The 27,464-nt window shown below is 46.7% G+C and overlaps 1 protein-coding gene across 1 annotated transcript in view; it reads left to right on the forward strand.

The window, feature by feature from the left end:
• Positions 1-27,464, forward strand: part of RBCK1 (RANBP2-type and C3HC4-type zinc finger containing 1) — a 105,926-nt gene that overhangs the window by 70,369 nt on the left and 8,093 nt on the right. Inside the window, exons 9-13 of the mRNA XM_082258795.1 lie at positions 6,387-6,547; positions 12,897-13,008; positions 21,751-21,930; positions 22,918-23,016; positions 25,769-25,912. Coding sequence (XP_082114921.1) covers positions 6,387-6,547; positions 12,897-13,008; positions 21,751-21,930; positions 22,918-23,016; positions 25,769-25,912 — 696 coding nt within the window. The remainder of the gene's footprint in view (positions 1-6,386; positions 6,548-12,896; positions 13,009-21,750; positions 21,931-22,917; positions 23,017-25,768; positions 25,913-27,464) is intronic.

A 27,464-nucleotide genomic window follows, 5' to 3' on the forward strand; every position in this document is an offset into this window, starting at 1 on the left:
TGAGATAAGCCGAGATCTGGATGATCACGGCTTGTCTCAGAGCATTGCAGGTTTAAAATACTGAGAAGAGTAGTGGAGAACATAGTCTTCTCTTCTCATCTCAGTACACAAACAGCTTGCATTCACTGCAATAGAAACGGCCAGTTTAGAAACACATGATGTCACCTGATCACTGTGCTTCTCTTTGAAGATCTCCTCTTCCTACTTCTCCAGCTCAGAGGTGGAGATAGCAGGAAGAAATAGGAGATCTCTGCTGTGAATGTCCCTGTGCCCAAAAGTGAAAGTAAAAACTCTCCCTACTGCAGTGAAATATACATCAACAGCAGGTTAGAAACACATTAACTATACAATCACATATATATCTGTGTGTGTATATATATATATATATATATATATATATATATATATACTGTATGTACTGGTGTGTATGTATGTATATATATATATATATTTTTTTTTTATTTCAGGTACTTATATAGCACAGTCAATTTACACAGCGCTTTACATATACATTGCACATTCACATCAGTCCCTGCCCTCAAGGAGCTTACAATCTAAGGTCCCTAATGCCTCGTACACATGTACCGATCGGCCGTCTTTTGTCCAGGGCTGTCCTGTCCGCTGAAAACTGCAAAAGACTGCACATGAATTTTGTCAGCCAACAACAGCCGACTGCAGAAGTGATGTCATGTGATGAATAACTTTCCGTGTGTTTTTTCTTTTCTGAGCATGCCCAGTCTTGCTAATCTGCTGTTTGTCGGCCGAATTCTGTACTGACTGGCGAACAATCAGCCGTTCTGGTGTTGGCCAACAAAAATTTTAATGCCTGCAGGACAGATTCTGTTCGGCCGAGAATGCGCTGTCGGCTGTCGAAAGCATCATACTAACAAGCATACAATCGGCCGATCGGTCGTCGGCCGAATATTTACGGCCGACGATCGGTACGTGTGTACGAGGCATCACTCACATACATACACAGCAGGGCCAATTTTTTATACAGGATCCAATTAACCTACCAGCATGTCTTTGGAGTGTGGGAGGAAACCAATCTGTCACGATTCAACCACGCCCACGGCGACTAGCTAAACGAGACGTGATGAATCGTGACTGGGCAGTATAAGGGGATAACAGAAATAAAGAAAATTCCTACTAAAGGCTCGGACACACGTACCGATTGTCGCAGAAAAGATTCGGCAGACGACCGATCGGCCAAATGTAGGCTTGTTAGTATGATGCTTCCGACAGCCGACAGCGCACTTTCGGCCGAACAGAATCTGTCGTGCAAGCATTAAAATGTTTGTATGCCGACACCAGAACGGCCGATTGTTCGCCAGTCAGTACAGAATTCGGCCGACAGACAGCAGATTTGCAAGACTGGGCATGCTCATAAAAGAAAAAACACAGGGAAAGTTAACCATCACATGACATCACTTCTGCAGTCGGCGGACAAAATTCGTGTGCAGTCTTTTGCACTTTTCAGCGGACATGACAGCCCGGGGACAAAAGACAGCCGATCGTTCGGCCGACGATCGGTACGTGTGTACGGGGCTTAAGTAATTAGATTGGTTGCAATACTTTCACAGCCTGCACTGCCTTCGGTCACCACTAGAGGGAGACTCCAGTCCAATCCAGCTGGCTGACCACACACAGGCAGATACAAATCTTACATACAATCTGATGCACTCTAAGGGTTGGGGAGCAGTCTAGCAATTACCACACACTACTAGGATTCCTCCAGCTATCCTACAAGCCAGAACCCCTGTGTTGATCACTCTTCCCACTGTCCCCACACCCACACACCACAAACGATAGCCTGTGGTCTGGTGTACAATCTGCATGCAATCTGCCAACATACAGTGCAATTGCATACAGATTGGCATGTATGTATGTATGTACTGTATGTATGTGTGTATATATATATATATGTGTGTGTGTGTGTATGTGTATATATATATATTTATACTGTATGTATATATACCGTGCATGTGTGTGTGTGTGTATAGATATGTTTTCATGTGTCAGAACATGTCATTACGAGTTATTTTAAACTTTAGTTTCACTTTTTAAATTTAGCAGTGCCTGTAATCTCACAAAATCTCGTGAGATTACAGGCAGTCCACCCAGTTATACAGAGATCACGGCAGTTCTCAGAGAAAAAACTTCTCCTCTGATCACCCTGTGAGAAGTGAAGTTCTCCGCCTTCTAAACTGGGTGCCAGAGGAGATATTTTTTCTCTGAGAACTGCCGAGAATTGAACTGAGAGAAAACTTCTCAGTTTACTAAACGTACACCATAGTGCAGAGGAGCTGTTTTAATGTAACGGTGGCAAGTATAACGTTAAACACACTGCCGTGAGAAATCCATACCCTCCGGAAGTGACGAGGGTATGGTTTTCTCACGGGTATGGTTTTTTCACGGAACACCGGCACTCGCCTTCCCTTTCCTACGAGCGTTGCGACGCAGGGGGGGTGGAACCGGCGGCAAATTCAAAAATGTAAATACAGCAAATGAGATGATAGAAAGCTGTGATCCTAACGGATTACACTGTATCATCCCATCTCACCACAGGATTTCACCTGGTGACTTTTCCAGTGCCCTGCCTGTGCTTTTCCAGTTCTATGTGCCTGGAAAATAGAGAACGACCATGGCGTCCAAAAAGCATTCGTTTTGCGCAAAAGCGCTTTTAGATGAACTGGAAAACAGCGACAGCGAAACGGAGTTACTTGAAGAACTGAGCGATAGCGATTGGTGGGAAAATTGGTCATCAGGTACGGAAAGTGATGACAGCGACGATTCTGATGTCTCTTTCTGGCACATCGCTTGTGGAATTTGGGAAGTTTATCAAATGATTCTTCAGAATTTCCAACGGAGCGATGTGCCAAAAAGAGACATCAGAATCGTCGCTGTCGTCACTTTCCGTACCTGATGACTAATTTTCCCACCAATCGCTATCGCTCAGTTCTTCAAGTAACTCTGTTTCGCTGTCGCTGTTTTCCAGTTCGTCTAAAAGCGCTTTGGTGAACAAAGAATGCTTTTTGGACGCCATGGTCGTTCTCTATTTTCCAGGCACAAAGAACTGGAAAAGCACAGGCAGGGCACTGGAAAAGTCACCACTAGTCGAAACGAGTTAATAATACGGTCACTCTGAATGTTGGATGTAAACAATAGGAGATCTAGCTCCTTTTTTTTTTCATAGAGGGACCGATATTTGAGGTGTATAAATTGGCCACATTTGGGCAGGTTTTTTTTTTTTTTCTATTTTTATTTTTTCCTTAAAACCACTTGCCGACCGCCGCACGACTATATACGGCGGCGGTCAGCCCCTCCTGGGCAAAGTGACGTATATATACACGTCACTCGCCCGCGAGCCAATAGGGGGCGAGCGCACACCGCCAGAGGCGTGCTTCCACCCCCGCTCGTTCTCGGAGACTCCAGTGCGAGTGACCGGTGGCTCCGATGTCCGCCGGTCACCCACGATCTCCCGCTGGAGAGGGAGAAAGGCAGGCAGCTGATGTAAACACAACCATCTGTCATTCTCCCTGATGTAAGAACAGAGATCATACGATCCTGCTATGTAGGATCGTATGTCTCTGTGGTTACATGAAAAGCCACGCCCCTTTACAGTAAGAAGCATGCCCCTAGGGACACATTTAACCCCTGCCTCTCCAATAAAGTTAACCCCTTCCCTGCCAGTGTCATTTTTACAGTAACAGTGCATATGTATAGCACTGATTACTGCAGTAATGTCACTGGTAACCCCAAAAGTGTCAAAAATGTCAGTCAAGGGTCCGATCTGTGCCCACAATGTCGCAGTCCCGCAAAAAAAAATCGCAGATCGCCGCCATTACTCGTTAAAAAAAAAAAAAAAAAACAATAAAAATGACAAATCTTTCCCTTAGTTAGTAAACGCAATAACTTTTGCGCAAACCAATCAAAATACGCTTATTTCGTTTTTTGTTTTTTTTTACCAAACATATGTAGCAGGAAACAAATTGGCCAAAAATGTTAAAAAAATTTTGATTTTTACATTTTTTTGGGGGGAATTTCATATAAGAAAATCAAAATGTATGCTCTTTTTTTGTTTATAGCGCAAAAAGTAAAAAATCGCACAGGTGATCAAATACCACCAATAGAAATCTCTGTTTGTGGTGAAAAAAGGACGTAAATTTTGTTTGGGTACGGCGTTGCATGACCGCGCAATTGTCAGTTAACTTCGCACAGTGCCGAATCGCAAAAAGTGGCCTGGTCAGGAAGGGGGTAAAAATCTTCCGGGGCTTAAGTGGTTAAATTACAGGAACAAATGCGCAGAAACTCCATCCACCCTGAACGTTTCTGACATGGAAGTAAAGGTTCTCTGACTCTCACCTGTCACGTTACATGGCCGTCGTGGTCCTCTAAGCGATCGTCTCTTATCTGCAGGGGAAGCCGCAGGCCCGGCTCTCGATCTAAGATTTCTGAGAAGTCTCCCCGGCTGGGTCACCCATCAGATGGCAGATCTGACTTGTGGTTTTTACTGGGAACCTGCATGTGACATGCTGGTCTCTAGAGACTGGAAATAAAAGTACGCTGCGAGGCAAGCTGGCCGGAGACACCAAAAGCTGCCTCTATACAGATAAAAAAAATGTTTACTTACAGAAACAGAACTTCACTTCCAGAAAATGTTTTTATTTTTTTTTCTATTTTGGATGGTTTGGGGGAAGGATCAGAGGAAGAGAAAATATTCTTTGGACCGGCTTTTAATTATATTTTTCTGTGCTGGTCACTTTTCGTCTTTTTAGTTTTTTTTTTTTTTTAATTCTTATGTTCAATATTTAATCTTTGTGTGAAAAATACTAACTGTGGCACAATTTTTAAGGTAGCTTTAAGGAGCACAAATGTGAGAACATTGATTTGTAAAGGGACTGTAATAGCAGAAATCTCTAGCAGTGTCCTGTAGTGTGTCTGCAGTCTCTGACCGTCTCCTGTATTATGTCTGCAGTCTCTGACCATCTCCTGTAGTATGTCTGCAGTCTCTGACCATCTCCTGTATCATGTCTGCAGTCTCTGACCATCTCCTGTAGTATGTCTGCAGTCTCTGACCATCTCCTGTGGTATGTCTGCAGTCTCTGACCATCCCCTGTGGTATGTCTGCAGTCTTACCATTTCCTGTACTATGTCTGTAGTCTCTGACCATCTCCTGTACTATGTCTGTCTGTAGTCTCTGACCATCTCCTGTACTATGTCTGCAGTCTCTGACCATCTCCTGTACTATGTCTGCAGTCTCTGACCATCTCCTGTACTATGTCTGTAGTCTCTGACCATCTCCTGTAGTATGTCTGCAGTCTCTGACCATCTCCTGTGGTATGTCTGCAGTCTTTGACCATCTCCTGTGGTATGTCTGCAGTCTTTGACCATCTCCTGTGGTATGTCTGCAGTCTCTGACCATTTCCTGTGGTATGTCTGCAGTCTCTGACCATCCCCTGTGGTATGTCTGCAGTCTCTGACCATTTCCTGTGGTATGTCTGCAGTCTCTGACCATCCCCTGTGGTATGTCTGCAGTCTTACCATTTCCTGGGGTATGTCTGCAGTCTCTGTCAATCTCATGTTGTACGTCCCCAGTCTGTGACCATCGTTTGATGTATGTCCCTAGTCATTGACCATCCCCTATAGTATGTTCCCATTCTCTAACATTTCCTATAGCATGCCCATAGTCTTTTACCATCTCTTGTAGCATATCACTATTGACTGACCATTTCCTGTAGTATATCTGCAGTCTCTGACAATCTCATGTAGTATGTCTGCAGTCTCTGACAATCTCATGTAGTATGTCTGCAGTCTCTGACCATCTCATGTAGTATGTCTGCTGTCTCTGACCATCTCCTATAGTATGCTCCTAATGAATGTCTCCTGTTATATGTCAGTGTCACCAGTCGCAGATCAGCTCTTGTATCATGTCCATAGTCTATGACGATCTACTAAACCTTGTTCCCAGTCTTTGGCCGTTTTGTGAAATCTACAGCATGCCCCTAGTCTGGCCATCTCCTGTAGTGTGTCCCCAGTCTCCATCATTTCTTTTAGCATGTTCACAGTTTTTGACCATCTTTTGCAGTATGTCTGTAATCTTTCACCATTTCCAGTTGTATATCTGCAGTCTCTGACAGCAATCTGTATCATTGCATTGCATGTTATGTGCAGCCCTTTGGTGATGTCACAGGGGGCACTTAAGCCCCCTTTGTCATGAAGGTTGACTATCACTGCTCTAAACCGTCTCCATTGCAGCCATGGTTTTCTTAAATCAGCGGTTCAGCAAAGGTGCTGTTGAGCCATTGCCCACCTCTCATCGTAAGCTACCTCCTGTTCTCAGTAAATACTCACAATCTGTATCCTTGTATTGTGTTCTCTTATAGGCTCTGGAGGAGGAGAGGCAGCAGAACTTTCTGCACCTCCTCCAGTTAGACAATGAGGTTCTCATCCCCAACCAGGAAGCCATAGAATGTCGCATCTGCTACACTGAGGTCCCTGCGGGGGCTGGAGTCCTGTTACGTGAGTGTCTCCACAGCTTCTGCAAGTAAGTGCATCACGGGTCACCTACCCACCTCCCTTTTCTATCCTCAGCAGCTCCCCCAGCTATCCCCACCACCACCTCCCCCTCCATCCTCACCACCACCTCCTCCTCCATCCTCACCACCACCTCCTCCTCCATCCTCACCACCACCTCCCCCTCCATCCTCTCCAACACCTCCCCCTCCATCCTCTCCAACACCTCCCCCTCCATCCTCTCCAACACCTCCCCCTCCATCCTCTCCAACACCTCCCCCTCCATCCTCACCACCACCTCCCTTTTCTATCCTCACCACCACCTCCCCCTTCCATCCTCACCACCACCTCCCCCTTCCATCCTCACCACCACCTCCCCCTTCCATCCTCACCACCACCTCCCTCTTCCATCCTCACCACCACCTCCCTCTTCCATCATGACCGCCACCTTCCATCCTCACCACCACCTTCCCCTTCCATCCTCACCACCACCTTCCCCTTCCATCCTCACCACCACCTTCCCCTTCCATCCTCACCACCATCTCCCCCTTCTATCCTCACCACCATCTCCCCCTTCTATCCTCACCACCACCCCCTTTCATCCTCACCCACACCTCCGCCTTCAATCCTCACTGCCCCCTTCCATCCTGCCCATCACCTCCCCCTTCCATCCTCACCACCACCTCCCTCTTCCATCCTCACCACCACCTACCCCTTCCATCCTCACCACCATCTCCCCCTTCCATCCTCACCACCACCCCCTTTCATCCTCACCCACACCTCTGCATTCAATCCTCACTGCCCCCTTCCATCCTGACCACCACCTTCCCCTTCCATCCTGACCACCACCTCCCCCTTCCATCCTGACCACCACCTCCCCCTTCCATCCTGACCACCACCTCCTCCTTCCATCCTGACCACCATCTCCTCCTTCCATCCTGACCACCATCTCCTCCTTCCATCCTGACCACCATCTCCTCCTTCCATCCTGACCACCATCTCCTCCTTCCATCCTGATCACCACCTCCCCCTTCCATCCTGATCACCACCTCCCCCTTTCATCCTGATTACCACCTCCTCTTTCAATCCTGACCACCACCTCTCCCTTACATCCTCCCATCCTGACCACCACCTCCCCCTTCCATCCTCCCATCCTGACCACCACCTCTCCCTTACATCCTCCCATCCTGACCACCACCTCTCCCTTACATCCTCCACCCTGACCACCACCTCTCCCTTACATCCTCCATCCGGACCACCACCTCTCCCTTACATCCTCCATCCGGACCACCACCTTTCCCTTCCATCCTGACCACCACCTCTCCCTTCCATCCTCACCACCACCACCCTCCTCCATGCTCTCCACTTTTCCCCTCCTCTCTTACATCCTTAGCACCACCTTCCCACTCCATCTTCACCACCTCACACCTCCATCCTCACCACCTCCCCCTTCCATCTTCACTAACACCTTCCACCTCCATCTTCACCACCACTGTCCCCCTCTTATCATAACCACCTTCCCCCTTTTCCCTCCATGATGATCACCACGACCTCTCTCCTCCATCTTCATCATAACTCCCTGCCCCCATCCTCACCACCACCTCCCTCCTTCATCTTCACCACCATCTCCCCCCCTCTATCCTCACCACTGCCCCCTCCATCAATACAAAATTAGTTCAGGAGGGGATGGAGCTGAGTGTGTAAGAGCCATGTCCCTGAGGAATACAGGAGACTGAGGGACAATTTAAACCTTTCATGACAAGATATAATTGAAGCCCAAACCAAATGTAGCTATTGGTTAACTTAAAAAAAAATGAGGAAGGCATATTTATTAAAAGAGTTTTTCATTAAGGGCATATACATCTTTTTTTTTTTCTCCTTGATCCATTGAGAGACAGGAATTTGGAAACATTTGGGTTATACTGCCTCCAGCAGGAAGTTGGGACAAATAGAAAAACTTCAAACAAGCCCCCATATCCTCTCCTCTTATTTTCTAGTTTTAATGTTCACGCTTTTATCCTTCTTCAGTTAGTCTGACTTTACAGGGGGGGGGGGGTACCCTTGTGCTTTTTTTTGCGGCAGCATTGAGGGTTATCTTTTGTAATTTCTTGCTTTGAGGGTTTTCATTGGCATCCCACTTCATAATTTTTTTGCCTCACCAGGGCCTCCTCTGTGGAGGCTCCTTTCCCTGAATCTGAAGGATTAGAGTTTTTGAGGCTGGAGCCTTCTTGTGAAAACTGGCTAGTCTTGTCCTGGACCTCATTTTGTTGAGACAAATATTTCCTTGGGGTCTGTTACTATGGAGTTATCTTTTCGGTTGGCCATTCCATTGCTGTTGGTCTTGTTACCTTTTTCAAGTTAGGTTGGTTCCACCTTTTTGGTGAATTTCTGGTGGGTTCCTTTGGTCTTGTGCCAATTCAGATTCAGTGTTCCTTGTGTGCGGCTATTACCCTGGGCATCTCTGTCATTGTTTCTGTAATCTGAGTGTTCCCTTGGTAGTGGTAGTTGCCCTCTCTTGATAGGGTTATCCTCATCTGACTAAGCTTGGGCGTTGGTCCTTTAGGCACCTCGTTCTTCGATATGGCTCTGTGACTCATCGTCACTGGGATTGAAAGACAGATACTTAATGGTTTGAATTGCATGTGGGACAGTAATATTTGTCAGCCATTTTCTCTAGAAATATGTGAGGACTTTTCCTGTTTGATTCTGAACATATTCATTGAAAGAGCCAATCACATTGGCTTCTGTTCCATGTCTTTCAATGTCAGAGACAGGCTCTCCCTATTGTTTATGTATTGAGAAAATGTGTATTGAACTTCAAGGTCAGACAGACTTCCTCTATTATTTGTGTAATTAAGTGGGATGTGTATTCTGTCCAGATGGCTAGATAATTAGTTCAGGTTAATTCTGTTTCTGTATACAATTTCATCTGCATATGATAATGTAATCAGGCATTGGGGTGGGATTGTGCACACTGTATGGGAGTGACTGAGTGTAAAACTCTGTTTTTATTGGGTTGTAAATTTCATGTCATGTTCCCCACAAGGTCCACCTGGGCGGTAACCTTGTGGGGGAAAACTGTATAAAAGAGCAGCTGTACCATTAAAAACCTTGAGCTCTACTTCACCCTCAATCTAGAGTCTTGTCTCTTATTGAGGGAATCTGCTACAAGGGATTGCTATGCTCTTCATACTCTCTTAAATAATCACTAAGCTTTTGTAAGAGCTTTTTCCTGTACCTGCTTCACCTCTCTGGGAAAAGAGAGGTTCACCCACTGGAACCTGGAGCCTTGTCGTAGGTCCAGGGTGGGTAGGAGACAGCGAGACCCCAACCAAGCTGCGGCGGTTTGTGGGGTCTGAGGTGGTTATGGTGTCTGGTGGAGTGCTTGGAGACCTCGGGAAACACTAGGAGCATCCATCAACGGAGGTACCCAGGTGGGGTGCCAGTTGATCCATTACAGGCTCCCAATACTTGGATCAGTCAGTGGACACTGCCCACCCCTCTGTTAGACTGCTTTTGGACGTCCCAACTACTTTTGAACCTCTGTGTCCCTCAATGGGGGATGGAAAAAGATAAGATATTTGTATTTGCCACAAAATCTTATTTTTTTTTCGGTTGCTTTAGGGGGACACAGGCCCCACCCCTTGTTTTTTTTTGTTTTTTTGCTGTGGCCTACAATTGTTCTGTTCGCAAGTGCTTCAGCCTCCTGTAGATGGCAGAATAACCTCAATTAATTTATACCTCAATAGATGAAGAAAAACGTTTTTAGGGTAAAAAGGTCTTATGTTCTACACTTTTTTAATAAATTCCCTACTTATGTTTTTTTTTTTTTTTTATAGCTGTTAAAATTTTGTTAGAAATGGATTTTACTGTGCCTAATATCCATGCAAGCCTTGCCCTGGCTTCCACATAAATCACGCTCATCGACCTTGAGCCCCCTAAGGCCCCGTTCACATACAAGCGACGCTACTTCGCACCGCGACCCACGGACATAACATTGAAGTCTATGGCGGTCGCCTCCTGGTCGCCCCAAAGAAGCTCCGGACCCTTTTTCTAAGTCGGAGCGACTTGTGTCGCTCCTATTAGAACGGGTCCGCAGCTTCCCTATGGGAGGTGACCTGTGAGGCGACCAGGTCGCCTCACTGGTCGCCTCAGTGTGAACGGGGACTTATACTCTATAGTTTGAAGACATGGGATTCTGTTCGGTAATCAGGCAATTTGATGTCCCCGTTTTTACCCCTCTTGCCAATCCCTAATAATCCTCTTTTTCTCTCGGGCTTGATAAAACTCTCTTCTGGTCGACCTCTTAAGGCTATACGAGGGTGCATCATTTCCTATCCACCCTTTCGTTTCCATCCTAGGACCTAGAAGGCCTTTCAGGAGAGACGTGGGATCCTGAGGGTGGAACATTTCCATTAACTGCAACTGAGACACTGGATCTGGCCCCTTCACTGTACTTCCAAGTACCCCTTTCATAAAACGTTTTTTAAACACACCTGCCAACACTCCCTGTGGTCTCCTGTGCTAAGAAGGGGGATTTAGGGGAGAGGATTTGTGCTGAGAGGAGGGATTTGCGGGTGAGGATTTTTTCTGGGACTGCGATTTGGGGGTGAAGATTGGTGCCAGGATGGGAAATTTGAGGGGAAAGGGAATTTGTGCTAGGAGGGGTGATTTTTTTTTTTTTAGGGGGAGATTTGTGCTAGGAGGTGGGAATTATGTGCGAGAAGCGAAAATTTGAGCTAGGAGGTGGGATTGGGGGGCAAACATTTGTGCTGAGACGGGAATTTGTACTGGGAGGTGGGGAATCTTTGCATTTTTGGGGTAGAATTTTGTCTTGTACAGGGAATTTATGCATAGCTGTTCAGTGTTTTTTTTTTTTGGGTTGGGGGGTGAGATTAATGCTGGGATATGATGCGCACACATCGGTGGGGGGCACAGATTGTAATATTTGTCGTGGGCACTGGATGACTTTGTCCCTGCACTCCCCGCACTATACACAGGACACTTAACAGATCTCCTCCTCCTCCCCACACAGTACATAGCTGAGATCGGATTCCTTTACAGACAATCTGCACAGTGTGTAGCTGGCTGCTGTGTTGCAGTTCTGACTTTTGACAGTGCAGCTGCAGTAGCCAGCTACACACTGTACAGATCGAGCCTGTATTTGTAAGGGAATCCGATCTCAGCTATGTGCTGTGCGGGAAGAAAGGAGATCTTCTTAAAGTCCAAGCTGTGTGCAGTGCAGGGATGAAAGGAGGAGCTCTGCTGAGTGCCCAGCTAGCAGTGACCCTGTTCTCTTCTCTGCTGACCCCTGTCCTCTACTCTGCCAACCTCCGTCCTCTACTCTGCCAATCCCCTGTACCCTGCCTTACTCGTCTTCTGCCCTGATAATCCTTGCTCAGTCTCCACCCTGCTGACCTCTTATCATCTGCACTGCTGACCCCTGTCCTCTGCCCTGCTGCCCCTTGTACACTACCCTGCTGACCTCCCATCCTCTGCCCTGCAGACCCCTATTCTCTGCCCTACTGACCATCTGTATACTGCCCTACTGACTTTTGTACACTCCCCTGCTGATCTCTCATCCTCTGCCCTACTGACCATCTGTGCATTGCCCTGCTGCCCCACTGCCCTGCTGCCCCCTGTCCTTTTCACTGCTTACCCATGTACACTGCCCTGATAACCCATGTACACCTCCCTGCAAACTGCTGACCATATCCTCTGCCCTGCTGACCCCCTGAACACTGCCATACTGACTCCTATAGACTGCCCTGCTAACTTTGCGTCCTCTGCCCCCTGGACATTTTTTACTGCACGCCTAAATCAGACAGGCTAGACCCGGCCCTTTAACCATTCCCTGCTCCATCCAAACCCCAATATAAAAAAAGTTTTCAAATATACTTTAGGACCAGTCCTAAGCTTCTCCCAAGCTCTACAAAACCAGACACACTCTCCTGTAACAGGCACACACACAATATAATGGAACTAGACATTAATTTAAGAGGCTAAATAATAACTGTACCGCTAATAAGGTTCTCCTTGCAACATGATCATATGACCAGTGCTATGGCATTGGTCACACAGCCTATGCCAGTGCAGAGGATTTGGGGAATATGAGGTCCATAAGCTGTTTAGACAGGGCTGCTGATTGACTGTCTCCACTAAGATACAACAGGACCGGGAAGCTGTTATTCTCTCTCAGGAGCTGGGAGACCCCGGGTGCTTGAGCTCAGTGAGTTTACAGGACAGTAACTGTCAGACTTCAGTTGACCTCTGACCCCTGACATCCTTTATAGATATATATATATATAAATCTGTAAAATCTGATTATTAAATCATGCATAAGTCTATCTATAATATTCATTTCGCTGTATTCCCATCAGGGATTGTCTACGGCAGGTTGTGAACTGCTGTGAGGAGCCGGAGGTTTCCTGCCCCTTCCGGGATGAGATGTACGCCTGCGACAGCAAGCTGCAACAGAGAGAGATCCGGGCGGTAAACTTCTTTATGTATCATGTCTGGGGGGTGGTGGGGTGTTCGTGACACCTCAGTCATTGAGGAAGGATGGACCTCTGTGACTGGGGGGGACATTGGAGGGTAAGCTCCTATGGTGCAGAACCTTATGTGACTGTACAGCACTGCGGTATATGTCAGAGCTATATAAATGTATAATAATAATAATAGCGTATCACTGTGGGGGGACATTCGAGTGTAAGCTCCTCAGGTACAGACACTGATGTGACTGGCTCAGTGATCTCTGTACAGCACTGCAGTATATGTCAGAGCTGTATAATAATAATAATAGTGTGTGACGGGGGGACCGGGGGGGGCATTAGAGTGTAAGCTCCTCTGGTACAGAGACTGATGTGACTGGCTCAGTGATCTCTGTACAGCACTGCGGTATATGTCAGAGCTATAGGAATGTATAATAATAATAGCGTATCACTGTGGGGGGGACATTAGAGTTTAAGCTGCTCGGGTACAAAGACTGATGTGACTGGCTCAGTGTCTCTGTACAGTGCTACAGTATATGTCACAGCTGTATAATAATAATAATAGTGTGTGACTGTGGAGGGGGGGCATTTGAGTGTAAGCTCTTCTGGTACAGAGACCGATGTGACTGGCTCAGTGTTCTCTGTACAGCACTGCAGTATATGTCAGAGCTACAGTGCCTTGCGAAAGTATTCGGCCCCCTTGGACTTTGCGACCTTTTGCCACATTTCAGGCTTCAAACATAAAGATATAAAACTGAAATTTCTCTGTCGCTCATTGACAGACGTAGTCTTCTTGATTCACAAGAACTGGGTTATGTTGTCTCCGCAGGAGCAGGACTAGGCAGAAAGAAAAAACGTTCTGGCTCCACCTTAGGGGCAGTCCCTGAGGGTATATCCTCCCTCTCTCTGCTACAAGGCATCAGTTTTTTTCTGTCTAGTCAGGAGTAAGGACCTAAGTTCCTTGCTGGGATCTTTTGGGTCCTGGCAAGATTTTTTCTTTAGAAAAAATATTTTTTAGGCAGTTTTCTCCAGTGTTTTTTTCCTGTGAGATCTTCAAGCAAATACGCCGGACTGGGCGACACTAGTGGTCACCCCAGCCGGCCTACGAGCGCGCGCAGACCATTGCATTGCGCTTGGTCGGCCGCGACACATTCAAGTAAGTATGCGGGGCCGGGCGACGGGCTGGATGTTGAGATCCAGTGGTCACCCCGGTTTCTGCCTACGAGCGCGTGCAGACCATAGCTCTGCGCTGGGTCGGCCACGACGGAGTCCCATTGGAGGGACTGACCTTGCGAGTTAAAAGTCTTGCTTGGACGCCAGGAACCAGAGAGTCGAGGCGTCCGGAGTGGTCCACAACCCCCACCCCGGTGGAGAGGGTATTGTGAAGAGAGGGTGCCTGTCGGTTTGGTATGGTGAGTAAACGTTCCCTTTTTTCCTCGTTATGAGGCAGTATGAATTATGGGCCCCTCCATACATGGTCAGTATATATCTGACACTAAAAGTCCCCCTTGTAAATACAGTATGTGTTTGGTGGGAAGTGGACTTGGTTTGAGAGCTAACACTCTACCCAGCAGACTGTAGTATTACAGCAGACATAGGAGGTATAATCCTACCTTAATTGTAGTGTACCTCCTGCAGATCGATAAACCGCCACTTAGCAGAGATGCAGGTGGATGTGCTGGGAAAAACGATTTCGGCGGTCCGCCGCCATTTTGCCGTAGACCGGGTGCATGTATGTCCTCAGGTCATGCCGGCCGCCATGTTTTTGGAGTCTATTGTCTCCTATATGGGGGCGGCCATGTTTGATGAGCCCAGCTACCTCGTGGAGAGCTGGGAACGCCGGAAGGCGTACACAGGGGGCGGAGCCACGTCCTTCTACCCTGGAAAACGAACACAGCTCTTTCCAGTCTGTAAAAGACAGACGCTGACTGCAGTTGGTTGGAAACTTCTCTGCATCGGGTGGTGAGCCTTGGGAGTCCCTCTCTCTCTCTGTGGGGATCGAGAAGCAGGTACTCTGAGAGACGCTATTGCGCTAGGGGGAGACACATAAAAAAAAAAAAAAGAGGTATTTTTTTGATTTTTAAAAAAAAAAAAAAAAAAAAAGTTGGTGTCCTGAATTAACATGGACCCTGCCACTCATGTATCTCCACCGGATCCCCTCGAGGGGTCTGCAGGATCCTCCAGCACCCCACTGACGATTGAATCATTGTCAGCTATTATGGAAACTTTTGTGTCCCGGGTGGAAGTGGCTTGTCAGGGACAGGGCGCAAGAAAGCGACCCCCGCCTAACCCCTTATTATCTGAAACTTCGGATTCAGACTCTGAGCCTATTTCTGCAGTTGCAGGTACTTCATCTGGGATTGGTGTCTCGGGTACTGTCTCTTCAGACAGTGAGGAGGATGCTTCGGCATCAGCCATAGCCCGAGAGGAAGCGTTGGTAAACGCACTCATTGTATCTGTTCAAGAAACCTTAAGATTACAGGGTATTCCGTCGGAAATAGCTGAAACTGAAATCCCTTTTGGGACTAAAAAACGCATGAAAGTGGCGAAGGTTTTTCCATTGCCCAAATGTTTTGGCAATCCAATCAAAGAAGAATGGAGTCTGCCAAAACGCACCTCTGCTATTTCTAAACGCATTAACAGGCGTTATCCGTTTGAGGAAACCCTCATTAAGAAATGGACAGAACCACCTGTGGTGGATTCACCAATTGCTAGATTGAATAAAGCCACGGTTATTCCTTTAGAAGAAGCCCCGTCTTTTAAAGATCCAGTGGATCGCAAGATAGAAGCTATGTCTCGCACCATGTTTTCCTTGATTGGATCAGCTTTCAGACCAATAATTGCTATTGGTCTGGTTTCGCAGACTGTAACTGAATGGACCAAGTGGTTACGCCGGGACTTAGAAGAGGTCCCTCAGGCGGTATCAGATTTGTTGGAACAAATGATACAGGGGTTACAGTTTGTGTGTGATGCGGCGTTAGACGCCACTCCATTATTGGCGCGAGCATCAGTTTCAGCAGTGGTTCTCAGGCGTACACTGTGGCTAAAAGGTTGGTTAGCCGACCAAGGTTCCAAAAAAGCATTAGCTAATATCCCCTTTTTAGAAGAACGTCTATTTGGAGCCAACTTAGATGAGATCATTAAGGATCTCACGGGTGGAAAGAGCACCTTTTTACCGCAAAATGTTAAAGGTAAAGGAACTCGTCAAAGACGAGGGCCTTCTTTCTCTGCTCACAAAAAGTTTTTTCGTCCCGCGGGTGAAAAAATTAAGTCCTCCAAAGCTCCTTCAGGAGGCTTCAGGGGACGTTGGTCGGGCAAGCAAAAGCCCGCCCCCTCCAGACCTGAAGATAAATCGTCCAAAGCCTGAAGGTGCGCCCCCACCCATAATTGGGGTGGGGGGACGTCTTCGCCGGTTCCCGGATCCATGGCTTTCCAGAATCCCGGACAAGTGGGTTTGCGAAGTCATAAGGTCAGGGTACAAGATCGAGTTTCGATCTCTCCCACCGGCGCAATTCTTCCCTTCCAATATCCGACTATCCCCGGATCGTTTAGAAGATCTGCGGAGAGCAGTCACGGATTTACTACAACAAGGAGTGGTAGTCCACGTTCCTTGGACAGAACGTTTTCAAGGGTTTTATTCAAACCTATTTACAATACCCAGGAAAGAGGGCAAAGTGCGTCCAATTCTGGACTTAAGGGCACTCAATTCCTTTCTCTACATAAGGAAATTCAAGATGGAATCCATTCGCACAGTAGCAGCCTTCCTGCATCCAGGGGATGTCCCAGCGTCCATAGACATCAAGGACGCCTATCTTCACATTCCCATTTTCGCAGGACATCAGCGGTTTCTACGCTTTTCCGTAGAAGAGAACCACTATCAGTTTGTGGCGTTACCTTTCGGTCTCGCCACGGCTCCTCGGGTCTTCACGAAGGTGTTGGCCCCAATGTTGGCACTACTGCGCCAAAGAGGCATATCGATTCTAGGTTACCTAGACGATCTCCTGCTTCATGCAGAGTCTCCTCAGACCCTGCTACAAAACATAGAAATTACTATAATTTCTTTACAGGAATTCGGGTGGCTGGTGAACCAGCAAAAGTCATTTCTGGTTCCCACTCAGAAGCTCGAATATCTGGGTCTAATTCTAGACACAGTCAGGTCAAGAGTTTTCCTTCCGGTAGGGAAACTCCGGAAGATTCAATCAGCAGTCCAGTTGTTACTGTCCAACAGCTGGTCTTCTCTTCGAACTTGCATGAGGGTTCTGGGTTTGATGGTGGCTTCCTTCGAAGCAGTCCCATTTGCCCAGTCCCATACCCGAATTCTTCAGCAAGAGATTCTTCTCAGATGGAATCGGAATCCGGAATCCCTGGACAATCGGATCCGATTGAGCAAACAGACCAGAGAGTCTCTGGTCTGGTGGCTTCGGTCTCCGATGCTCAGCCAGGGAAAGTCATTTCTGCCAATATATTGGACGATAGTGACCACGGATGCCAGTCTATCCGGATGGGGAGGAATTCTCGGTCAGTTATCTGTCCAGGGACTTTGGTCCCTGGAAGAATCCAGGTTGCCGATAAATGTATTGGAACTGAGAGCGATCAGACTTTGTCTGATTCACTGGACCGAGCAGCTCCAGGGCAGCCCGGTTCGGATCCAGTTGGACAACGCCACGGCCGTGGCTTATGTCAATCACCAGGGGGGCACCAAGAGTGTCCGAGCGGCCAAAGAAGTGGCTTGCATTCTTCGCTGGGTGGAACGATTTGTTCCAGCTATCTCTGCGGTGTTCATTCCGGGGGTGGAGAATTGGCAGGCAGATTATCTCAGCCGTCAGACTCTGGATCAAGGGGAATGGTCCCTCCATCCAGAAGTTTTCCACCAGTTGTGCCTACGGTGGGGCACCCCGGATGTGGATCTGTTGGCATCACGATTCAACAGGAAAGTACAGAGATTCGTGGCTCGCTCCCGCGATCCTCTAGCAGAGACCGCAGACGCACTGATCGCCCCGTGGGGGCAATACCAGCTATGTATGCCTTCCCTCCTCTCGGGTTACTGCCAAGACTTCTTCGCAGGATAGATGAGGAAGGAATTCCAGTAATCCTGGTAGCTCCGGACTGGCCTCATCGAGCTTGGTACGCCAACGTGGTCAGACTGGTGGCGGACGTCCCGTGGAGACTTCCTCTCAGGGAGGACCTACTGTCTCAGGGACCGATCTTCCATCCTGCTTTACGATCGCTGGCTTTAACGGCCTGGCTATTGAGACCCAGGTGCTGAAGGACAAGGGATTGTCAGCTTCAGTTATTCCTACTCTAGTTAAAGCAAGGAAAGCGACTTCCAGAAAGATTTATCATCGTACATGGAAGTCCTACATTGCATGGTGTGAACCTCTGGGGTTCCGTCCACGGTCTTATTCGGTTAGCCGAATATTAGCTTTTCTGCAACAAGGGGTTGAGCAGAAACTGGCCTTGAGCACTATCAAGGGTCAGGTCTCAGCATTAGCTATCTTCTTTCAGAAGCCTTTGGCTACTCATTCCTTGGTGCGGAATTTCATCCAGGGGGTGCGACATCTGGCTCCGCCAGTGCGCGCGCCGTTACCACCCTGGGATCTTAATTTAGTATTGTCGGTTCTTCAGAAACCTCCCTTTGAAGATATTAGGGAGATTCCTCTACCTACGTTGTTCCAGAAGGTGGCCTTCTTGGTGGCTATCACTTCTGCACGCAGGGTGTCAGAACTGGCCGCATTATCTTGTCGTTCACCATATCTGGTGGTTCATAGAGATAAGGTGGTTCTTCGTCCGAATCCATCCTTCCTACCAAAAGTGGTTTCAGAATTTCATCTGAATGAAGAAATTGTATTACCTTCCCTGTGTCCTAAGCCCAGTCATCCTCGGGAGTTTGCTTTACACTCCTTGGATGTGGTCCGGGCGATCAGGGTATACTTGAAAACGACAGACTCGTTTCGCAAGACGGATTCAATTTTTGTGATCCTGGATGGACCCAAAAAGGGGTTGCCTGCATCTGCCGCGACCATTTCCAAATGGATCAGACAGACGGTGGTACAGGCTTATTCTATTAAGGGTCGGGAGCCCCCGTTCCCTGTTAAGGCGCACTCCACTCGGGCACTTAGTGCGTCATGGGCCTTTCGCCATCAGGCGTCAGTGTTCCAGGTGTGCAAGGCGGCTACCTGGTCGTCGGTGCATACCTTTACAAAACATTATAAAGTTGGCATCGTCTGATGCCTCGTTTGGCCGCAAGGTTTTGCAGGCCGCCATTTGAGGAGACCAGTGGTCTGCCTCGAGGGTTTTTTCCGTTGGAAATTTTCATTTGAGTCTCATTCTTTGTTTATAATGAGCCTTTAAAACTTCTAGTTTGGCACCGGTTGGGCCTTCTAGATTGGATTTTGATTTCGGTCAATCCCACCCCTCATTTGTGGCACTGCTTCTGGATGTCCCAGTTCTTGTGAATCAAGAAGACTACGTCTGTCAATGAGCGACAGAGAAAATCGGATTTTTGTAAGATCTTACCGTAAAATCCTTTTCTCTTAGCTCATTGACAGACGTAGTACCCGCCCCTCTATCATTGAGTTGGGTTGGGTTAAATTCTCTGTTGCTGCTTTGTGACAGAACTGATGCCTTGTAGCAGAGAGAGGGAGGATATACCCTCAGGGACTGCCCCTAAGGTGGAGCCAGAACGTTTTTTCTTTCTGCCTAGTCCTGCTCCTGCGGAGACAACATAACCCAGTTCTTGTGAATCAAGAAGACTACGTCTGTCAATGAGCTAAGAGAAAAGGATTTTACGGTAAGATCTTACAAAAATCCGATTTTTTTGTGAAGAATCGACAACAAGTGGGACACAATCATGAAGTGGAATGAAATTTATTGGATATTTTAAACTTTGTTAACAAATAAAAAACTGAAAAATTGGGCGTGCAAAATTATTCAGCCCCTTTACTTTCAGTGCAGCAAACTCTCTCCAGAAGTTCAGTGAGGATCTCTGAATGATCCAATGTTGACCTAAATGACTAATGATGATAAATAGAATCCACCTGTGTGTAATCAAGTCTCCGTATAAATGCACCTGCACTGTGATAGTCTCAGAGGTCCGTTTAAAGCGCAGAGAGCATCATGAAGAACAAGGAACACACCAGGCAGGTCCGAGATACTGTTGTGGAGAAGTTTAGAGCCGGATTTGGATACAAAAAGATTTCCCAAGCTTTAAACATCCCAAGGAGCACTGTGCAAGGGATAATATTGAAATGGAAGGAGCATCAGACCACTACAAATCTACGAAGACCTGGCCGTCCCTCTAAACTTTCAGCTCATACAAGGAGAAGACTGATCAGAGATGCAGCCAAGAAGCCCATGATCACTCTGGATGAACTGCAGAGATCTACAGCTGAGGTGGGAGACTCTGTCCATAGGACAACAATCAGTCGTATACTGCACAAATCTGGCCTTTATGGAAGAGTGGCAAGAAGAAAGCCATTTCTTAAAGATATCCATAAAAAGTGTAGTTTAAAGTTTGCCACAAGCCACCTGGGAGACACCAAACATGTGGAAGAAGGTGCTCTGGTCAGATGAAACCAAAATCAAACTTTTTGGCAACAATGCAAAAGGTTATGTTTGGTGTAAAAGCAACACAGCTCATCACCCTGAACACACCATCCCCACTGTCCAACATGGCGGTGGCAGCATCATGGTTTGGGCCTGCTTTTCTTCAGCAGGGGCAGGGAAGATGGTTAAAATTGATGGGAAGATGGATGGAGCCAAATACAGGACCATTCTGGAAGAAAACCTGATGGAGTCTGCAAAAGACCTGAGACTGGGACGGAGATTTGTCTTCCAACAAGACAATGATCCAAAACATAAAGCAAAATCTACAATGGAATGGTTCACAAATAAACATATCCAGGTGTTAGAATGGCCAAGTCAAAGTCCAGACCTGAATCCAATCGAGAATCTGTGGAAAGAACTGAAAACTGCTGTTCACAAATGCTCTCCATCCAACCTCACTGAGCTCGAGCTGTTTTGCAAGGAGGAATGGGCAAAAATTTCAGTCTCTCGATGTGCAAAACTGATAGAGACATACCCCAAGCGACTTACAGCTGTAATCGCAGCAAAAGGTGGCGCTACAAAGTATTAACTTAAGGGGGCTGAATAATTTTGCACGCCAAATCTTTTGGTTTTTTATTTGTTAAAAAAGTTTGCAATATCCAATAAATTTCGTTCCACTTCATGATTGTGTCCCACTTGTCGATTCTTCACAAAAAAATTCAGTTTTATATCTTTGTTTGAAGCCTGAAATGTGGCAAAGGGTAGAAAAGTTCAAGGGGGCCGAATACTTTCGCAAAGGCACTGTATTTAAATGTATAATAATAATAGTATGTGACTGTGGGGGAGGGGAAATTAGAGTGTAAGCTCATCTGGTACAGAGACTGATGTGACTGGTTTAGTGATCTCTGTACAGCACTGCGGTATATGTCAGAGCTATGTAAATGTATAATAATGGTGTGTGACTGTGGGTGGACATTTGAGGGTAAGCTCTCCAGACAGTGTAATAGACCTGAGTGTGGTTGCACATTACCTCTTGGTGGCTGGAAAATAATTCACAAAAAATACTGTCTGCTTTGGCCCAAGGGTCACCCACTAAAGTCCATTATGCGGGACCACATGTGCACCAGGGATGTAGACAGGTGTTCAGATGTCATGTCAGGACTACAGATGATTGCATGTTGCATTGTTTTGTCTGCAGTTGGTGTCATCGGAAGAGTATTCCCGCTTCCTAGAGCGTGGCCTGGTAGTGGCAGAGAGCAGAAGTCAGAACAGTTACCACTGCCGCACAGCAGACTGCAAGGGGTGGTGCATCTACGAGGACTCCGTCAATGAGTTTTTCTGCCCCATCTGTGGAGCCGACAATTGCCTAACTTGCAAGGTAGGTGTCATGGTAGAAAATGATTGGCAACTCATGAAGGGTGGAGCTACCAGTGCTGACCACTAAGGAAAGATAGAGCTATTGCCACTTTCAAGGCAGAGTGGAGCTACAGTCGCTGACTAGGCAGATGTTTACTAAGAGAGGGTGGGGCTGCCACCACTGATTGCACAGGGAGGGTGGAGCTACTGCAATTGTCTATACAGGATGGGTGGAGCTTTTACCATTGATTACTCAGGGAGGATGCTGCTTGCACAAATAACTACTCAGGAAAAGTGGGGCTATCACCAATGATTGCTTTGGCATGGGACTATATCTACTAACTGCTAAAAGTATGGGGCTATCACCACTTACTGCTCAGGGGTGGGGCTATACCCACTGAGTGTAAAGAGCATGGGGCTATCACTAATGACAGCTTTGGGATGAAATTATCCCTGACTGCTCAGGGGTGGAGCTTTTGCCACTGACTGCTCAGGGGTGGAGCTTTTGCCACTGACTGCTCAGGGGTGGAGCTTTTGCCACTGACTGCTCAGGGGTGGAGCTTTTGCCACTGACTGCTCAGGGGTGGAGCTTTTGCCACTGACTGCTCAGGGGTGGAGCTATCACCACCAACGCTCATGGGGCTATTACAACTGACTAAGCAAGAGAGGAGAAACCATTGCTGAGTACTCAGAGAATGGTAATAACAGTGCTGAAATACGGTACCAAATTAATCCAGGTTTCACTGTGGGGCCCCTTTGCATCCCAGGCCAGGCTGTACATAGGCTCTCATCTTCCCTCCAAGTCACCATTAAACCCCACCCCCAAATCTATTAAAAGCCACAATCTCTCTTAAAGTTCTGGTGTTTGATAGGTAATGGGGGTGGAGATTAGTGCTGTAAAGGGTATGGGGTTAATTTCAACATGAGGGCACTCTAAGTCAGGGATTCAGCACTTTTCTTACCCTTTAGGCCAGGACAGGTTCACTTTAATGAGTGTTTATCCCCGCAGGCCATCCACAACGGAATGAACTGCAAAGAGTATCAGGATGACCTGCGTATCCGAGCGCTGAATGACACCGCCGCCAGACAGACCAGCGACATGCTAAAGGTGAGGGTCATGTGACTTGCGGTCTCCTTGCAATCATGGGTGAAAGCTACTGAGCACCATGTCAAGGATCTCATTGGTCGGAAGTCACCATAATCAAGGAATCTTACTGATGGGATCAGGTTCCATTTAACCACTTCAGCTCTGGAAGATTTTCCCCCATTAATGACCAGGCCATTTATTGCGATTCGGCACTGCGTTACTTTATCTGAAATTGTGCGGTCGTGCGATGCTGTACCCAAATAAAATTATTGTCCTTTTTTCCCACAAATAGAGCTTTCTTTTGGTGGTATTTGATCACCTCTGCGTTTTTTATTTTTTGTGTTATAAAAAAAAAAAAAACAGACAAAAAAAAACAATATTTTTTAATTTCTGCTATAAAACATTCCCAATAAAAAAAATTTAAAAATCTAATTTCTTCATCACCTTAGGCCAATATGTATTCTGCTACATTTTTTTTGTAAATAAAATCCCCAAAAAAGTATATTGATTGGTTTGCGCAAAAGTTATTGTGGCTACAAACTATGGGATATTTTTATTTATTTTTTTATTTTTGTAGTAATGGCATCAATCGGCGTAGTAATTTTTGTATTAATGCCATCACTAAGGCTACATTCACACCTGAGCGTAGCGTTTTCGCACGTTTTTTACCGCGATTTTTACAGCGATTTACTTTTTTGAGCGTTGGGCGTTTTGCTCACAGCGTCAAAACGCTCAGATGTGAACAGGAGCCATTGAAATGAATAGGATTTGTCTTGTTGGGCGTTTTGAGAGCTGATCCTAGAGCAGAAAAACTCCCCAAAAACGCCCCAAAACGCCTACATGTGAACGGAGCCTTATAGCGGGACTGCAACATTGCGGCGTATAAATCAAACACTATCTGACACTTTTTGGGGACCGGTGACACTAATGCCTCGTTTCCATTGAGCGGTTCGGTTTCGGTACTGTACGCAATTTTTGCCGTTTCCATTGTCAAAAGTTGTGAATGGTATCCTAATTCCGAACCGTACCACTTTTTTGGGACCCTTTCGTTGGGGTACCAATCGTACCATACCAATGGGGTGGAACTACACTCTGAAGAACGTTGATTGGTTTATCATCGCCTATCACCATGCCTATCAAGTGAAGTCGATCACTACTTTCCGGCTACACCACGCCTATCATGTAAGGGTGCTGTTGGCGGTGGAAACGCAAGCCTGATCAAGGTGTACCATTCAGAACCGTACTGAACTAAAATCCGGCCACATCTGGAGTATTCTGTCCAGCTCTGTGCACCGGTCCTCAGGAAAGATGTGCTGGAACTGGAGAAAGTCCAGAGAAGGGCAACAAAAATGATTAGGGGGAATGAAGGACATCAGCTATGAGGAAAGACTACAAGCACTGAACTTATTCTCTCTGGAGAAGAGACGATTGAGGGGGGATATGATATCAATGTACAAATACTTTACTGGCTACCCTAGCATAAGGAACAAACTATTCAGAGAAAGTGAATACAATAAGACACGTGGCCACTCACTAAAACTAGAGGAAAAACGGTTTAACCTTAAAATACGTAAGGGGTTCTTCACTATCAGAGCGGTACGGATGTGGAAGCAATCGTCGTATCAGCAGGGAGCATCGATAGTTTCAAAAAAACTATTAGATGGGCACCTTAAAGACCACAACATACAGGGGTATACAATGTACAACATAGAGGGGGTATACAATGTACAACATAGAGGGGGTATACAATGTACAACATAGAGGGGGTATACAATGTACAACATAGAGGGGGTATACAATGTACAACATAGAGGGGGTATACAATGTACAACATAGAGGGGGTATACAATGTACAACATACAGGGGTATACAATGTACAACATACAGGGGTATACAATGTACAACATACAGGGGTATACAATGTACAACATACAGGGGTATACAATGTACGGTTAACAGCAAACACACACACACATCATAGGTTGAACTGGATGGACTGATGTCTTTATTCAACCTCACAAACTATGTAACTGTACCGAACCGTACTGCTCAGTGGAAACGAGGCATAATACAGTGATCAGTGCTAAACAATATATGCACTGTCACTGTACTAATGACACGGGCAGGGAAGGGGTTGACAATGGGGTGATTAAAGGGTTAAATGTGTTCCTAGGGAGTGCTTACTAACTGTCGGGGAGATGCTTTGACTGGGGGATGGTAAAGATCCGTGTTCCTGTTTAGCAGAAACACAGGATCAGTACATTCCCCTCTCAACAGGCGGCAGTCTACCTTGTTTACATAGGCAGACCGCCGTTCTGCTTGTCTCTCGAATAATCGGCGGACATCGCGTCGCCGGCGGCGCCGCCCGCGCATGCCCCAGACCCAGAAGTGCCAAATCATGTACTAAGTATGTGATCTGGCACAGAGCACCCGCCCTGCCGCAGTATATGTGCGTAGATCAGTGCGCAAGTGGTTAACGTAACCCTTTCAAGTTGCTTGCCAACTTGCCTAGCTGGAACAGACCCGGCCTAGCATCGGCCAACGGCCCACTGGCAAAATTGCACAAGCAATTTGAAGGTTCAAATACTTAGAGGTATGTTTGCTATATATTCACCCAGGATTCACCGTACATTCGCCAACAGGTAAGCACACTGATCACCCGCTAACCCTCCACTCGACACACCAGTCTCAGTTGTGAGTGGATGGGTGAAGAATCTTAGCAATGCCTTGGCACAGCTGTCAGTTTATTTTCCTTTTCTCCTTTTCTCTGCAGACACTCGTCCAGACTGGAGAAGCCATGTACTGCCCCGCCTGTCAGATCATTGTCCAAAAGAAAGATGGCTGTGACTGGATCCGCTGCACCATGTGTCAGACTGAGATCTGCTGGGTGACCAAGGGCCCACGCTGGGGGCCACAGGTGAGTTGGCGCTAGGGGAGGGTGGAGTGTTTTTGAGCACAAAGAACCAAGAGGGGAGGGTTAAGGTAAAAATCAATGACCTAAGAAAAGTTGCACATCAGAGGAAAGTGCCCTGCGAGGGAATGGCACTGCGCCAAGCCTTGTGAGCCCAGCAATTAAGATGGTTGTAAAGTTAAAATAAATGGGTAATCTCAGCAAGGATTACTCTGATTTGTTGTGCCATATCCCTATATTCAAAATAGAACAAAAGAAAATTCCCCCTAAGGGTTCGGGACTTTAAAGGCACTAGAAGTATAAGCAAAAAAATCTTTTATATAAAATTGTACATTTTATTAACACATGGTAAAAACATATAGAAAATAGCACAAAACACTCAGTTTACAGCAACAGTTGATCATATTGCATCCATACACAAGGAGATAATAGTATAATGTAGCATTACAATACCCAACGCGTTTCAAAGCTCTCTCTCTCTCTCTGCTCATTGGATAGAGAGGCAGCAGTGGGGGGGCCATTGGCTCCTACTGCTGTCAATCACAGCCAGTGTGGAGAGAGCGGGGTGCGGGGCCGAACCACACTGTGTGTGTGTGTCAATAGACACGCAAAGCATGGCTCGGGATCGAGCCTGCATGAGTGCCCCCATATCAAGCAGCTTGCTTTGGGGGCACTCGGCGGGAGGGGGGGGAGCCCCGGTGAGGGACCAGAATAGAGGCGGATCAGGTCTGCAGATCAGGTATATATAATATGTTTGTCACGGAAAAAAAAAAAAAATCTCTTTACAGCCACGTTTAACCCTTTTTCTGCCTGAGCCATTGAGGTGAGGGTATGCCGAGTAAATTGGGTGGCTGCAGAGCTGCCCTATTTCTTCCATCTGACAGCCAGCAGTCAGCTTGTCAGATATACACACACGTCCCCTCCTGCTCCTTGTAATGACAGCCGAGCGGCTTCTCAGCTGCATTGGTTGTCATTACAAGACAGCTGACCGTCGGCTATGGACGCCGATACCGGGGTGATGCCTCTAGCTGCAGGCATCACTCTGGTACAGCACTTTCCCAAATATCGGCAATATCGGTAACCTCAGGGGCCGATTCCGATATATCGGGGAAAGTGCAGATCGGCCCTCGATATATCGGCTTTGCCGATAATCGGTCGATCTCTAGTGCTAACAATGGCAGCAGCATCAAAACTTTTGTCACTTGACATTTTCGCCTCGATAGTATTTTTAGCACCGGCGTTTCATTTTCTTATTGCAACAGAAATGTGGTAGTATACATTTCAACAGAGATACAGAGTTATTGTTAGAGGTTAGATTGCAATTAATACGAAACTAGTAAAAATAAATAAAAATGACAGAAATCTTTCCCCTAGTTGGAAGACGCGATAACGTTTGTGCAAATCAATCAAAATACGCCTATTGGGATTTTTTATTTTACCAAAAATATGTAGCAGAATACAAATTGGCCTAAAATGATGAAAAGTTTAGATTTTTTTTTTTTACATCTTTTTTTTTTTTTTGGGGAATGTTATATAGCAGAAAGTGAAAATACAGTAT

This window comes from Pelophylax lessonae (assembly GCF_965119305.1).
Source record: "Pelophylax lessonae genome assembly, chromosome: 5".
In the NCBI taxonomy this organism is placed as follows: Eukaryota; Metazoa; Chordata; class Amphibia; order Anura; family Ranidae; genus Pelophylax; species Pelophylax lessonae.